This window comes from Penicillium solitum (genome assembly GCF_028829755.1).
Source record: "Penicillium solitum strain IBT 25940 chromosome Unknown utg000001l_segment0_segment0, whole genome shotgun sequence".
In the NCBI taxonomy this organism is placed as follows: Eukaryota; Fungi; Ascomycota; class Eurotiomycetes; order Eurotiales; family Aspergillaceae; genus Penicillium; species Penicillium solitum.
In genome coordinates this window covers 4,139,586-4,153,971 of record NW_027072121.1, presented here as the reverse complement: position 1 = coordinate 4,153,971, position 14,386 = coordinate 4,139,586, and the positions used below count along the sequence as shown (strand labels likewise).

Genomic DNA, 14,386 nt, shown 5'->3' with positions numbered 1-14,386 from the left:
ATCTGCCCCTCCTTTTTGGATTATTTTGTACGGGAGACCCTGTGATGACGAGTTTTCTAATTTCTATTTTTTGTGTGGCAAAATGTGGGAAAGGGGGGGTTGTTGGATTCCCCCGTATGGTTGAGGGATTAATATCTTTACTACATGTTTTGCTATGTTTTGCTATGTTTTGCTAAAGAAACATTATATCTGCTGATAGTATCAATATGTGTACTTATTGTCGATACGTGACGTCGATGTTGGACCCCAGACCCTGTTGATTTAAAGATCTCGATGATTGACATGATTGTCGGCCTTAGGAGCGATCCCTGCCTGATTGCCCCTGTCACCATGCTTGGCCTTGTCGATTATTCAAGGTACGGAGTACGGTTTATAGAAACGATCGACTCTACACGTTGTGTTTTGAATTTAGAGATTGAAATCAATGAAAATCGCAGTTTTTACAGATTCATCGGAACTTTCTGAGTAGGGGCTATTCAATGATCGTACCGAGGGTAGAAATATATATTATGACCTTCCCGGAATCACACGATAGTAAGCAGCCACAAAGCATGTTAGAGATACTCATCACAAAACACAATGAATCGAAATTTTGAATTGATATATTGAAATTCCTCTAACTTTCACAAATGGGATACAGTTACACATTGAGACGCCAAACATACCCCCCAGTATGGAAAAAATATTGACCAGAAGGAAGAAAAAGAAAACACCGGCTAGCAAATAACACACCCCGTAGAATCTGTATCTAATAATGCATGAAGAGAAAAGCAGACCATCCAATTACAGCGTCATCCTTTAGATAACGATGGATAGTTCCGGTCGGTCCACGTCGCCCTCCATATCCGGGTAGTAAGGAATCATCGCATCGGCACCCTGGACGTATGCATCGTTATACAGTCGCCAGTAAGGCATGCGGACCTTCCGAGCAGGGTGGAACAAGCCAGCCCAGACATAGTTCATAACGATACCAGTGCCGACCGCCATCCGGATGGCTTCAATGGCTTCGATGACTCGATCGATGACGTGGGGACTGGTCTCGAAGATGTTAGGCCAAAGCAGGTTGAGCAGATGGACCATCGCGTCCTCGCAACCAAGACCGATAACACCGAGGGCGACGTGCTTAACCGCGCTGGCGGCGGTCTGTCGGTGGACTTGGTCACGGTCGACAAGGGCATCCTCCAGCAGCGGCGTGACAGCGTAGACGTAGTCCTTGCCCATCTCGCCAATGTACTCGAACAAGAACGACAAGGCCTTGAGCACACCGTTTTGCACGTTGAGATCGGGTACCCGGTACTCGTTCATCAGTGCCGGGAGCACAGTGAACGGAGCACAAGTCTCGGCCACGATACCGATGGCAACAGCTGTGCAAACACGCGACTGACGCTCCTGTACACGCAAGTTACCGAGAAGAGCGGCCAGGACATCCTGAGGACCAATGGCTTTGGCAATGAAACCGAATGTGTTGTTAGCCGCTCGGCGAATTCCCTTCTTGTGAGCCTTGAGCATATCCATCAGCTCAAAGCAGATACGCATCCATTCACGGGCGTTCACGGACTCAGGACCACGGTCGGCAATACGACCGACGAGATCAATTGTATTCTCCTGCACCTTTTCGTGTCGGTTGCGCAGAATGGGTGTAAGTCGGGGAAGAAGATCGCGAATGGGTGGCTGCATCTGGGTGATACCGACCACGGTGACGATGGCACGCAAAGCACCCAAGATCGAGCCCAGAACCTCGGGATATTCTTCACCCAGGTATTCGTAGAGCACGATACCAAGCTTGCCCATGAGCGCTTCTTCGTCACACTGCTTCATCACCAGCGCGACGCGGGAGATAAGATCGGCCGCCTGTTGTCGAACAGTGGGGGATTTGTTGTTCAGACGCCAGAGAATAGTACTAACAATCTGGGGAATATATGCCTTGCATCGTGTGCCAAGTGCATTTACCACCGTGCCGAATCCATTAAGAATGACAAGGTCTTCGATACTTTGTTCCTGGAAGGCGAAGAGGACACCATCAATAAGGCGTTCTTCCAGCCTCTCGGAAATGTCTGCCGCTCCAAGTGATGCAATCAATTTTTCGACCGTTTCCACAGTCATCTTGCGATATGGCTCGCTTTCGTCCTTCAGGTTGTTGACGACACGATCGAGAATCTCGCCAACACCGACTTTCTGGCCCAGATCCACTGTGGTATCGACTACCTGGCGGTAGTTTCGTCGATCGAGCGCCATACGTCGCATCCAGAAGCCCTTGAAGAAATCGGTCAAGACGTGCTCCTTCAGGTAGCTGGCAGTCACACCCGGAGTGCTTGCACACTGAGAGACCACCTTCAATACGACCTTCTTCATTTCCTCATCTGGTGAGGCGAATTCTCGAATAAGGATCTCCATGATTTGAGTGGTGTAGTAGTTGGCATACTCTTCGTCCATAAGAGGAATGATATAACCGACAGCCTTGAGGAAGGCAGAGAGACCCTTGCCACGCTGCTTGCGGGCACCGGTCCAGAGAGGGCTCAGGATGTCATCGAAACTTTCGATACCATATGGGTTCGCGGCCTCAGCCAAAGAGGCCAGAGATAGAGCGGTGACGGTCCGAACCTTAGCTTGTTCATCACTAAGGTTACCTGAGACGCATCCAACCAGCTCCTTGAGATGAGGGAGAATGGCGCAACCCATGAGAATAGGGATATGCTGGACAATCTTGACACCGGTGTGTCGGGCCTGCCATGACTTCTTACTGCGGCAGACAGCGCGGAGGAAAGGAAGGAGGGCGGGAATACCGAGGGCAGAGGCCACAACGGCGAAAGCGCGTGCTGTCGTGTTTCGTACATATTCATCGGCGTGGTCAATATCGGGACGCATAGTACTGATCATTGTAGCAAGACCGGCGGCCTTGGCAAGGTTCGAGATAATCTCTCGGCCTTCAACACGAGCATAGTAGTCTTGATCAATAAGCAATGGTTCGATGACGACCAAAATCTTGTGAACATAGGGACGGACCAGATCATCCAGTTTGTAGAGGATTCGATCGATGACCTTCACCAGCAGATGGCGCTCCTGGTCTTCCAGAGTCCTTTCCATGAGCAGTGGGAGAATCTGGTTGAAAAGAGCTCCGGGACCAAAGTCGCGTGCATTGTCTGTGATTTGACGCAGAGCAGTCTTACGCATGGGCGGGGTGCCGTTCTTGATCTTGAGCAGCAATCTCATAATCTTTCGCTCCTTCATTTCTTCCACAGTCATGCTGGTTTCATCTCCACCTTCCATCAGCTTGCCGAAGTAGGCCATATCCTCCGCCTTGAAGAATTGAAGTTCACCCACACCGGGGATATCAGTTGGAAGATCTTTCCCTACAGACTGAACACTTTCTGGCTCTTGCATCATGAACCCCCCGACACCGGCGCTAGAAATGGGTGCTGGCGTGGCTGTGAGCCTGCGAGCCTGGGTTCGGATGGGTTCATATCCGGGAGGAGGATCAAGGACCTTATAGCCGTCAGCCTCACCGGGAAGCATGATATCGAGCTCTTCATCGGACCAGCCAATAACTTGGCCAGGAACATCAGCCCCAAACCCGACTGCAGGTGTAGCGGCACCTGCCTGGGATGGGTGCATGGGAGTGGCGAGTCCTTGGTTGCCGACGGGAGTGGCAGCTGTGAGGGATGGCGCTAGATCCCATCTCGATCGGCCGGTTTTGGGTGCTTCTTCGGGAGCAGGTGCCTGATCGAAACGCGATTTTTTCTCTGGTTCAGCAGTAGCCTCGTCCCATCGGTTCTTTCGCTTTCTTTCGGAGGTCACCGCAACGGCCGCCTCGGCGTTTTCTTTATCGTGTTCCACCATCTTCAACGTAGCCTGGTGCTCAGTGACATCTTCGCCCTTCTCGCGCTTCTCTGCGATCAGCTTTTGGACGCGCTCTTCTTCCCTATCGATCTCGCGGAGAGCCATGATTTCACGGTAGGTTTGACTTTCTCCTTCGACGTTCGCGTTGGCAGCGAAGGGATCGGCGCGTGTCGGAGTCAAGGCGCCACGGTCAAATCGACGTTTTTGGTAGTCTGTCTCGCGGTCTGCGATTCGCGCCGACTTTTCACGGCCTAGCAGAATGTCCTCCTCCTCAACGCCGGTTCCTTGCGCCATCTCATCGATCTGGCTTCTGGTAGCAGTGTATTGGCCAACCAGTTTGTGTCCTCCATCCGCATCTTCCATCTCTTCATCGCCATCAACAGCGATCGAAGTATCGTAACCCGAAAACTTCTCTGCTCCATCCCGTTCGTACAAAAAGGTGTCGAAGGATTCCGTCAGGGAGGCTTTGGTTGAGTTATCAGTGCGTTGAGAAGATTGGTCAAAGGTCTTGGAGCCCTTTTGACTAGCAGCTGCAGCATTGCGCTCAGCTTGGAGCCGTCGAACGGCCTCGATATCGGCTACAGTGGGGATCAGTATATGGCCAGGCGGGAGAGCTTGCGAAAACCTACCGTCAGACATGGTGACGAAATGTAAAAGTCGCGAGGATATGAGTGAGCCTGTATTACCGCAGAAGGGAACACCGCAGCTACATCCGGATTGAAAACCGCTGTAACGGTCACAATAATGGTGATTGAGGATGCTGTGTTGCTAGCCGCCTCGTGATGAAAAGGTCGTGATTAGGCAGCACGTGATTAGACACCGGACAACCCAAGAAGCTCAGGTGTCTAATCACGTGAGTTATGATATAAGCATGATTCTGCCCCCCGGGGCCGGCCGGGGCCCCAGGCCAAGTTTGGGCAGTCAACAACGTTGGCGGGACATTGATGAAAGGAATATGGTGAACATCCCCAAAAGAAGGGAATAATGAACCGAGTAATAGCTTAAGGATATCAAAATGGGAGACGATGAGCCTTGCTGGAAAAAAAACTGAGCTCCCAAAGCATGTTACATCGTCATAGGACTAACTCCCTGAGAGCTACCACTGCTAATAGTTGGTCAGGAACCATTAATATCTCTACCTAGTAGTGCCACTCTGGCCCTTCATTCTCTGATGCCTTGTATGTAATCACTCACACACCGTGTTTTATGGCTCATAAATGTATGTGTTGGTGCCTGATTGGCACTTAAATCTGTGGCGCTGTGAGGGCGCTTATGGTCTATTTGTGTCCCACAATCGGTGTATCAGGGACATTGAAGGCCTGCATGAACTCTAGTGTTCCTGCACACTTGAGATTTTTGGTCTAATTTAGGAAAAAGGTTATTAATATGACTGGGGACAGGAACAAGAAACTCTCCGATAGCCAATGAGGGATCTAGGCTGTAGTAGGTGCATCAAATAAGCGCTTGTACTTCGTAGCTTTCCAAGATTCGGCAGGATGTACTTGATCAATATGCCTCCTAAGGCTGATTATACCAAGCTACTGTTATTGACAAAGCCTACATGATATTACTCATACCCCAATCTATTCCAAGGTTGTCCAACGTGAAGGCGACCGTTTGCTACCGGCCAGTAAACAACAACGGTGCTAGTGTAACCTATAAAGCCCTGTGGTTACATCCTTCTCATTTTAACCAACAAGGTGAATTGAAACCTCATTTCCCATCTCTCCAGCAACCTTTCGAGATAGGTGGGGTTGACAACAAAGAAGCCAACTTTAGGGCACCGTTAGCCCAGTCAGCAGACTCGGATACTTTCTAAGTATATAGACAACTCATATTTGAATGGCGGTATCGAGTTATATGGAATCTATTATTGGTCCCTTCAAAGGTTCATTAAACCAAAATCCACTGCGCTTAGTTGAATTCGGTTTACGCCGAGAGCCTTGCTACCTGTGCGGCGCATCTCAAACTCCGAGCATGTCCTTTGTTACATACCAGAGTAGCCCCGGCAGACTTTTTATTAAATGAGATATATCTCCCTGTTTATTGATTTTATCCTTGCCCTTATACCCCAGTTTCCTTCTACAGCCTCAGCACTAGATTTGCTCGAGCAAATTCTAGAAACAGCCTGCATATTATAGATCCAAAATTACCAGGCTACCATGAAGCTCTTCTTGGCGCTGCCATTGCTCTTCGCAGTAGCAAACGTGGAAGGATACTCGGGTCTTCCTAATCCTCTGGCTCTCGCTTCCTCATTCTCCCAAATCTACCACCAACTCGACAACATCAAACTCGGGAATTGTTCTCTGGCAAAAGTATCCCTCTCACTGGACGCCACAAAGTCACCGCTTCCAGCACCATCCACGAACATGACTCTCAAATACGTTGCATTGGGTCGAGGAACACAGAACTATACCTGTCCATCGAATGGTTCCGTGATTTCCAACTCCACCACCATCAAGCCCAAAGCCATAGGGGCTGCCGCTACACTCTTTGATGCCTCTTGCATTGCATCATCATCGCTAGCTCTCCTCCACGAAGTCCCCCCAATTATCAGCGCCACTCCTCTTGGATCTCTCGCATTCATGGCAGCCCTTGTGGCCCAGGGTACGAGAAGCACCAATCTCATTATTGGCGAACATTACTTCAACGCTGATGGAGACCCGGTCTTTGACATGGGACTGAGTGGCTCCAATTCCTGGGTTGCTACGAGTAAAATAGCATCTACTCCAGCGCCAAAGTCGAAATCACGATCCTCCAGCGATGTTCCGTGGCTTAAGCTAGGATACAAGAAGGGGAATGGCATTCGGGTAAGTTCAGGCTATCCACGGGTCTGGGGCATACATATCTGACCGAATTGTTCTATATAGGAAGTTTATCGAGTTGTGACATCCCAAGGTGACTCGCCAGTTACGTGTGCGGGACAAGATGCAACGATCCAAGTTGATTATGCCGCAGAATATTGGTTCTACGGATGACAGAAGCTAAGTTCCTGTTTTGAGCGATACGGTGGATTTTTTTGATTTTTTTTTACAAGCGATATATACGACTGCGAGAGCAAGGCCTTTCTAATCCCTGGTTTTAGAACTGTGTGGAAAATGCAGTTCACGAATTTTGATGAGATTTATCTAAGGAAGCAGTTTGTAGTCGCCTGAGTAGGTATTTTGTATGGTGGGATTTCTAATAAATTCAAAGTCTGAAGTAGAGGTTGCAGATCTTCATAAGATACTCTAAAAAGGAAAACTCCAAAGGTGGCACCAATTCTATTTCATCTATTTGTTGTTTGTAAGTATATTCTGAATGACAAGCCCTAGCCTCTCCACCCCCTCAACTAGCCGCCCTTCATCCTCCCGCATGAAACAAAGTCTCAGCCTGCGATGCAAGTCTCCCCCTGGAACATTCCCTGGAACTGCAAATGTCTCACCGCCACCCAGTACCAGATTCTGCATCTCTAGGGACTGCTGGCACACCTGGGCCGCGGTCAATGCGGGTGGGAGCTGAACCCAGACGTAGTATCCCCCCGCGACTGGACTAGTCTCCGGATCAGGAGTAAATGACACGCCGAAACGACCAAGATGTGTTTTGATTGCTGATGCCAGAAGACAATGTCTTCGTCGTCCTTCAGGGACTAGGATGTTGGCAATATATTCAGGCAAGAAGTTATCCTCAAGCAGCTCATTGATGAAAGTTGACGTTAGTTGCGAAGGAGCACCACCAGAGCGCGTAGAACCACTGCGAGCAAACATTTAGCTTACTTTCAATATTCTGAACCAGGAATGAGCACTCACGCTTGAGAAAGACCATAGATGAAGTCTTTCGTCCCTTCAGCCCATCCAACTCGACAGCCCGGACCAATAAGCTTGCTGAATGATCCATTGCTCACAACATTGCCGAATCGATCTTCTGGACCACCATCAACCACCCGATCTATATCCACGAGCCGCGGCTGAAGATGCGAAACCATGTTGGCGGGCTGTGTCGCGCCCCAACTGAGAAAGTCGTACACATCATCAGCGACGATGAGAACATTGTGCTTCCGCGCGACTCTGATAAGTGCCTCGCGCCGCGAGTAAGACATTGTCGTCCCCGACGGATTAGAGAAACTCGGGACACAATAGATGACATGCTTGTATATCTTTCTATACGGCCTGTGGGGCTTGTATGTCTTCTCCTATTTCCATTAGCATGTGTTACCTCAAAAGCAACTAGTTTAGCATGGGAAAAAGCACATACCTGGCCATCTTGACAGCCCGAATTTCTGCTACGCTCAAATTCATCCAAAGCAAGTTCAAGTGCACCAACATTCATCCCCTCCCCATCCTCAGGTATCCCTCGCATCCGACCACTGAACCCCGCATCCTCAAATACCCGGAAGACGAGATGATATGTTGGCTCCACGAGCCATATCATCTCTGTCTGCGCTGGGTCCGTGAATACCTGCAATACACATGCTAGATTCTGGCTGGCACCGCCAGTAATGCATATTCGCTCTGCGCTGATGGGCTGCGCAGGTGCATAGGATCGGGATAGCCACTCGGCTATATTTTTTCTTAGCGGGGAGTAGCCTTCATCGGGGCCATAGGCAAAGCCTTCGGTAAATATGGCTTTGTTGGATAGGGCGTAGTTGGCTGCTTGTTTGAGGCGTTCAACTGGGAGCATGGCTGTTGCGGGCCATCCCTGGAAAAGGTCAATTTGAGTCGTAGGTGCCATTTCTGATTTTGAAGGTAAGTATACTTGAATATTATTTTGAGAAAATTCGCTCGTTCTTATACTTGGGGCTTGGATGGTTTGTACCATTCTGGCTTTGGGAATATAAGCGATCTGGCCAATCACATTGAACATCCGCTATCGTTTTCCCCTGGACAAAATAGACAATTGCCCATACTGTAGATTCTATTACTTGATTTCTTCTCTTTTGTATACTCTAACTCTACTTACCAAATATTGTTTAAAGAGAAATGGTTCTCTTATTGATCGGACTGCTAAATAATAAAAACCCTTGAACGCCCGCAACAAAACCACCCATTCCATGATTGAGACCAACAATAGGCCAGCGCCAGGATGAATGCAAACGCGAAGAATGAAGAAAAATACAATCTCACCGGGCACCATGTAAATCCTGCCGCTCGAATCTCAAGTGGCGGAATTGCATTCATGCAGAAAAACGCCAATGTATGTCCCCACCCCGCCAACGCAGGTCATCACCTATCCCGCACACACCACGGACTAGCTCCAACTATGGAGGAGCTAGGAATTTATACGTTGTCATCCTCGTAGACAAAGTTGATGTCACGGATGCGACGGCGGTTGGTGGCAATGAATTCCTTGTCGCCGGCGGGTCGCTCATCACGATTGTTGGCGGTAAGCATGCTCTGAAGGCTCATGCAGATGCTCTCAACAGTCTGTACTGGAGACCAACCGGCGGAACCCAGGAGGTCAAGGCAGATAATGCCATTGCTGTAGATGTGGGGATGCATTGGGATTGTGCGGGGTGTGCCGGTGGAGGCAGCACATTGGATGAATTGGACCTCGGGGGGTTCTAAAAAGATTGTGTGTCAGAACCCAGAATGATCTGATAATTGCAAGGCGAGATAAGGACAAGAGGGGTGGAATGGAGCCACCGAGAGGGACGAAAGAGACCGAGGCTGACGGCTGAGAAGATGGGGCTTACCAATAGGGTACTTGTTACTGAAGGTAAACTTCAGGCGATAAGTCTGGTCGAGATAAAGTGGGTTATCGTCAAGGATCTTGATGTCCATCTGCCATTCCTCCAGATTGTCACATTTGACGATTGTAATTCCCGGTGGGAGATGCTCTTGCATCTAGAAGGTCAAAGGTCAGGGAAACATGTTCATAGATGAGCGATACGCATGTGCGCCATGGTATGCTCCCAAGCAAAGGATGTCATCGGCAGGACAAATGCGATAAGGCTTAGAAGAAAGCGGAGGGATTGGTACCTTAATGAGTTCCTATAAGTTGAGAAATTTCGAGTCAGCAAGATGTGCATTCCAGTAGGCTTCAGATCCAGAGTAAATTCACCTTGCTCAGACGCTTTGTAGCGAACATTGTTGCGATGAGTGCTGAAAGAAAAGATTTAGATGGTTGAGCTCCGGTGGGGAAGGAGGGGCGGTGTCTCGGGGGTGGAGTAGAGCGGATGTATGACGTTGAGGACGGAAATGCGAGGAACCTCTCAGCAAGTGAGATGCAAATAAACTGAAGCAGCAAAGGGTATAAGATGGCCAGAAGAGAAGAGATATTGTCAAAAGATCGCAAATGAGGGTCTAAAGCTAAGTGGGGAGATCATTTATTAATACACGTGATATCGACACCTGACTATATATATTGGTCATGGTACATACTACTTTTACTCCCAAGGTAGATGGCTTTCTATCTTGTCGTAGACATTTCAATTTGTATATAAGCACTTAGGTTAGCAGTCTGAAACATTGTAAGTCTCAATCAAGTACTATTTACTATGTAGACTGTTAAAATTACATAACTAGTTATTACATAGTCAGACAGCAACGCAATTATTGAGCAATATATATCACTGAATGCTCGGCGTCACATCTTTTCTGATAGTCGTTCTAGATTTCTTATGCTATTGTAGAAGGATTAGTCGCAAAATATAGAGTAAAAGTGTAAAATGTCATACATCACTTGTGAATATCAGATACAAATTTTAATATAAATCTCAATCGAAATAAGAAAAGCAAGCATCATTGCTTCACAATTGTATGTTCACTCTGATTGACTAGGATAAATGGGAATCACAGAATTATATCCAAGAAACCGCCAGGCAGATAAAAGAGAAGTACAGGGCAGGACATAGGAACAGCGTATAAACAAGACATAAGATGCAAAAGAAACAAAAAAAAAGATGGCAAACGATCTACGAAGAAGCAGCCCTCTCGCGAGCTTCACGTTCAACTTTCTCCCGCTCCTCGGTCTCCTTCTGCTCACGAACCTTAGCCAAAACAACTTCACGGAAAATAGCACCGCGAGCAGCACTGGCCAGACTCTTCTTCTTTGCATGGCCAGGGGTAGGACTGGCATCGCCGCTTGGCACTGATGGCTCCGCCGCACTTGGCTCTTCGGTTGAGTCGCCCACGTCCATGGGGCTGGGGATATCCTCTCCATCTCCATCCTCTTCCTCGTGCATCTTGAGCGACTCGATACGGTTGGCGAGCTTGACGATCTCGATTCCGCGGCGGAGACGGGCACGCGCAATGTAGGTGCGGATTTCAGGCAGCAAGTCACGATCGCTCGCAGTCTCTCCGGTCAGCCATACGTGCTTGAGGGCTTCCTCGGAGGAAACTCGCTTGGTGGGGTCCGTATTCAGGAGAGTGAGAATGAAATCTTTGGCGTCCTGGGACACATCGCGCCAGTACCGCTCGTGGAAGATGATGCGGCCTGTCCGGCATTCTTCGATGAGATCGGTCAAGTTCTCGGATCGGAAGGGGGAGTAACCACATAGAAGGGTATAGGTGATGACACCGAGCGACCACATATCGACAGCCTTGCCGTGGCCCTGCTTGAGCATGACCTCAGGCGCAGCATATCCAAAGGAACCGGCCATGCTGGTCAGTACCTCGGAGGGGCTGTGCAGCATCTTCGCAATACCGAAATCTGCCAAGACCAATTGAGAGTCGGCAGCACGGGTGAGGTAGAGGAGGTTCTCGGGTTTCAAGTCTTTGCAAAGGTTAGCTACATGTAAAGCGCTAGTATGACTTGAGGAGACCAACCTCGGTGAACAATGTTGCGCTTGTGCAGATAGTTCACGGCATCAAGCACCTGGCGGATGGTCTGCGACGCATCCTTCTCAGTGAACTTGCCATACTCGCAGATCCGGTCGAACAACTCGCCACCGGTGGCTAGCTGTGTAACGATATAGAATTTGTCCTAGGTCGACGATTAGAACCCTGCACCGGTTCGGTCAAACAGAGACGCGCTCACCTTAGATTCGAACCAGTCGACGAAAGAGACAATGTGGGGATGTTGGAGAGATTGCAGCATCTCAAGCTCATCGTGGACCATGCCCTCGTTGCCGCGGACATTTTTCTTCAGAATTATCTTGACCGCAACCTTCTGTCCGTCGGTGGCATCCGCCTCGCGAACAATTCCGTAGGTACCAGCACCCAGCGTACGTCCGAATTTATAGAGAGCCCTATAGCCAGCGAAAACCAGGTTAGCGAATGTGGGGCAAGGGAGCTAAGATAAGGAGGCCGTACTTCTTTTCGTAGCTCTCCGGCTGCCCGGACAGCTTGTTGAGCATGTTTGCGACTAGAGGAATGTAAGTTAGTAAATTGCGGGGCCGGTCAGACGAATCGCGCAAAACAAATGAAGCAAAGGACCCCTGGAGGAGCCGACCGAGCGGGGAGGGCTTAGGCATGGCGAAGCAGACCGTGACACAAAATGACAGCTAGAAGACCAAGTCCTCCTAGCCCCCATATATTCCATGGGGGGCTGGCAGGCAGCGTGTAGATTGACATGGCAATCCCAAGGCAGTGAAGAGTCGGATTATGGATAAGGCTGACGCGAAGCCGGACAATATTCGGCCAAGACCACAGGGCGAATCATAGCAAAATGAAACAGAGGACAAAGGTCCCGTAAATATGGAATATCGACTCACAACTCATGATGTGGGGATAGGGCTGCAGACGCCTAAGGTGGCAGACGCGGTGTGCGATGGGCTCGAATGGGCACGGAACCCGTTAGGTAGCAACGACTAAAATGAAGAAGAGGAGGATTCAAGGATTGAGGCTTTTAAGGTTGAAAATGGTGTCCAATCTAGCAAGAGAATAAGGTCAGTGATATAGAAAACATAGAAAACATAGAAAATATAGACACGGCCAATTCGAGGGGTGACCATGCGCGGGGGTGGCTGCATAAAGATTCCAAACAGAACCAATGGTGTAGACATACCACACGTAGACCAAGAAATATCAGAGATCGCAGTTCAATCGCAAGTCAGGCCAAGGAGATGAAAATAAAAAAGATAGAAAAAAAAAAACGGGCTGAAGAGGGGGAAGATCAGGAGTTCTAGACGCGATAAGCCTGGAGTTGATTCAAGGCTGTAGGGTTTAGCGCCAGCACAGCCACAACGGGAATGTCACTGCCTCCAGGGCTGACTCTATAGAAATTAATATATTAATTAAAAAAAGGAGAAAAAAGGAGAAAAAAGGAGAAAACACATGATAATTATCATGAATTAAGACCAAGATGTATATTCCCAAAGTTAGCATTAAAGTCCAATTAGTTGACTAACTGCATGCACATTAACTTCATGTACAGTGTAGATCTTGCATGTGATTTTGGGAGATGTCACTATTTACAACCCACTATGAAGAATGCACAATCCTTTTCTGTTTTCTGTCTTCTATTTTCTAGCCCCGAAGTGCAAAGATATACGTTGTTATCTTTTCCCCCCAGTTAAAGGTAAGGACGCAAATAGAACATTTGAAAAGAGCTGTGGTGGATCTATTTAGAGCCACAACACCACTTTATCCCAACCCTACTTGAGACTGGCAATCCAAATAGAGAAAAGAATGACACCTGCGTAACTTGAAAATTGCCATGATGCATGCCAATTAATATACAAGTCCTTCCCTGATTGGCAATAAATATCCCGACCCCACCAAGGTGCCTGTGTGGCACGGCGTCGTCACCAGACGTCATAGGCTTAGCCAGAGGTATATGAACCACAACAACCACTATTCTGCTGAACTTGAGATGTGCTATCATAATATCCCCAAGAACTACAACTTTCCATTATGCTATCCTTCCTCTTCTTTCTTACCTTCCAGGTAATTCTACTTGGCGCTTGGGTCGCTGGTTATCTAGACCCATACCAGAAACAGCTCCAAGAGCTCCTGTTGGACTATATGGGTGAGACAAAGGTGTCTTATGGATTGAAAAGTATGTTGTATCAAAGAAGAGAGAAGAAAAGAAAAAGAATCATACTAACCGGGTTTTACTTATAGAAAGTCTCACAGGCAAGAAACTCACCGAGGATCAGAATCTAAGCAAGATTCAAGATCAACTCGGGAACCAACTGGCCGGCATATTTGGGAAAGAAGGTCTGGGAGAAGGACTTGGTTCTGTGTTGAGTAAAGGTCTTTGAGTGGACTGTTAGAACGAAGGATAAGAACCTTGGAATAGCAAGAGTGACTTTTGATTGAAATTAAAGATTAAGTTTTGAGATTAAGTTGAAGAAACAAATCCAACCATAGGGATCCATGGATGTTTCCAGGCTACCTTCACCCAAGCGGTAAACATACAAAAGACCATATCGTGATCTTTTGTACTAAACCAACTGAACGAAGATGCAACAATTATTTCCTCCAGTATACCTGATGGCATACTCAACTCCCCCAAACCACCCCGATCCGCAACCAAGTTGATCAAACACAGATCATGGCTATCACCATGACCTAAAGTGTCAACCACCTAGGCAGATTGACCAATGCGATACCCATCGAGCACCCGGAATCGAATAGCTCCAACGTCATGCAACTGCATCCGCACTTGCACGACTGGTAACGCCCGA

General features: G+C 48.3%; 6 protein-coding genes across 6 annotated transcripts; 2 read left to right on the top strand and 4 right to left on the bottom strand.

Moving 5' to 3' along the window:
• Positions 1-798: 798 nt before the first annotated feature.
• Positions 799-4,608, bottom strand: N7455_001593 (U2 snRNP complex subunit HSH155; the record flags this gene model as incomplete). Its single annotated transcript, XM_040951107.2, has 2 exons — positions 4,467-4,608; positions 799-4,415 (listed from the first exon to the last, which is right to left on the bottom strand). The coding sequence occupies exons 1-2, from the start codon at positions 4,474-4,476 to the stop codon at positions 799-801; spliced, it is 3,627 nt and encodes a 1,208-aa protein (XP_040818222.1). The 5' UTR covers positions 4,477-4,608.
• A 1,391-nt stretch (positions 4,609-5,999) lies between these two features.
• N7455_001592 (DUF3455 domain-containing protein) lies at positions 6,000-6,815 on the top strand (the record flags this gene model as incomplete). Its single annotated transcript, XM_040951163.2, has 2 exons — positions 6,000-6,647; positions 6,708-6,815. 2 exons carry the CDS (start codon positions 6,000-6,002, stop codon positions 6,813-6,815), a joined length of 756 nt encoding a protein of 251 aa, XP_040817558.2.
• Positions 6,816-7,109: 294 nt separating this feature from the next.
• On the bottom strand, positions 7,110-8,547 carry N7455_001591 (aminotransferase-like domain-containing protein; the record flags this gene model as incomplete). The annotated part of the gene is made up of 3 exons (XM_040951455.2): positions 7,110-7,569; positions 7,626-8,008; positions 8,071-8,547. 3 exons carry the CDS (start codon positions 8,545-8,547, stop codon positions 7,110-7,112), a joined length of 1,320 nt encoding a protein of 439 aa, XP_040818295.2.
• Positions 8,548-9,092: 545 nt separating this feature from the next.
• On the bottom strand, positions 9,093-9,903 carry N7455_001590 (ubiquitin-conjugating enzyme E2; the record flags this gene model as incomplete). Its single annotated transcript, XM_040951581.2, has 4 exons — positions 9,093-9,376; positions 9,509-9,659; positions 9,795-9,806; positions 9,877-9,903. 4 exons carry the CDS (start codon positions 9,901-9,903, stop codon positions 9,093-9,095), a joined length of 474 nt encoding a protein of 157 aa, XP_040818459.1.
• An 826-nt stretch (positions 9,904-10,729) lies between these two features.
• N7455_001589 (serine/threonine-protein kinase) lies at positions 10,730-12,476 on the bottom strand (the record flags this gene model as incomplete). The annotated part of the gene is made up of 5 exons (XM_065604030.1): positions 10,730-11,529; positions 11,583-11,739; positions 11,794-12,004; positions 12,069-12,120; positions 12,470-12,476. 5 exons carry the CDS (start codon positions 12,474-12,476, stop codon positions 10,730-10,732), a joined length of 1,227 nt encoding a protein of 408 aa, XP_065462521.1.
• Positions 12,477-13,518: 1,042 nt separating this feature from the next.
• On the top strand, positions 13,519-13,980 carry N7455_001588 (uncharacterized protein). The gene is made up of 2 exons (XM_040951122.2): positions 13,519-13,755; positions 13,821-13,980. Exons 1-2 carry the CDS (start codon positions 13,611-13,613, stop codon positions 13,958-13,960), a joined length of 285 nt encoding a protein of 94 aa, XP_040817989.1. The 5' UTR covers positions 13,519-13,610; the 3' UTR covers positions 13,961-13,980.
• Positions 13,981-14,386: the final 406 nt, after the last annotated feature.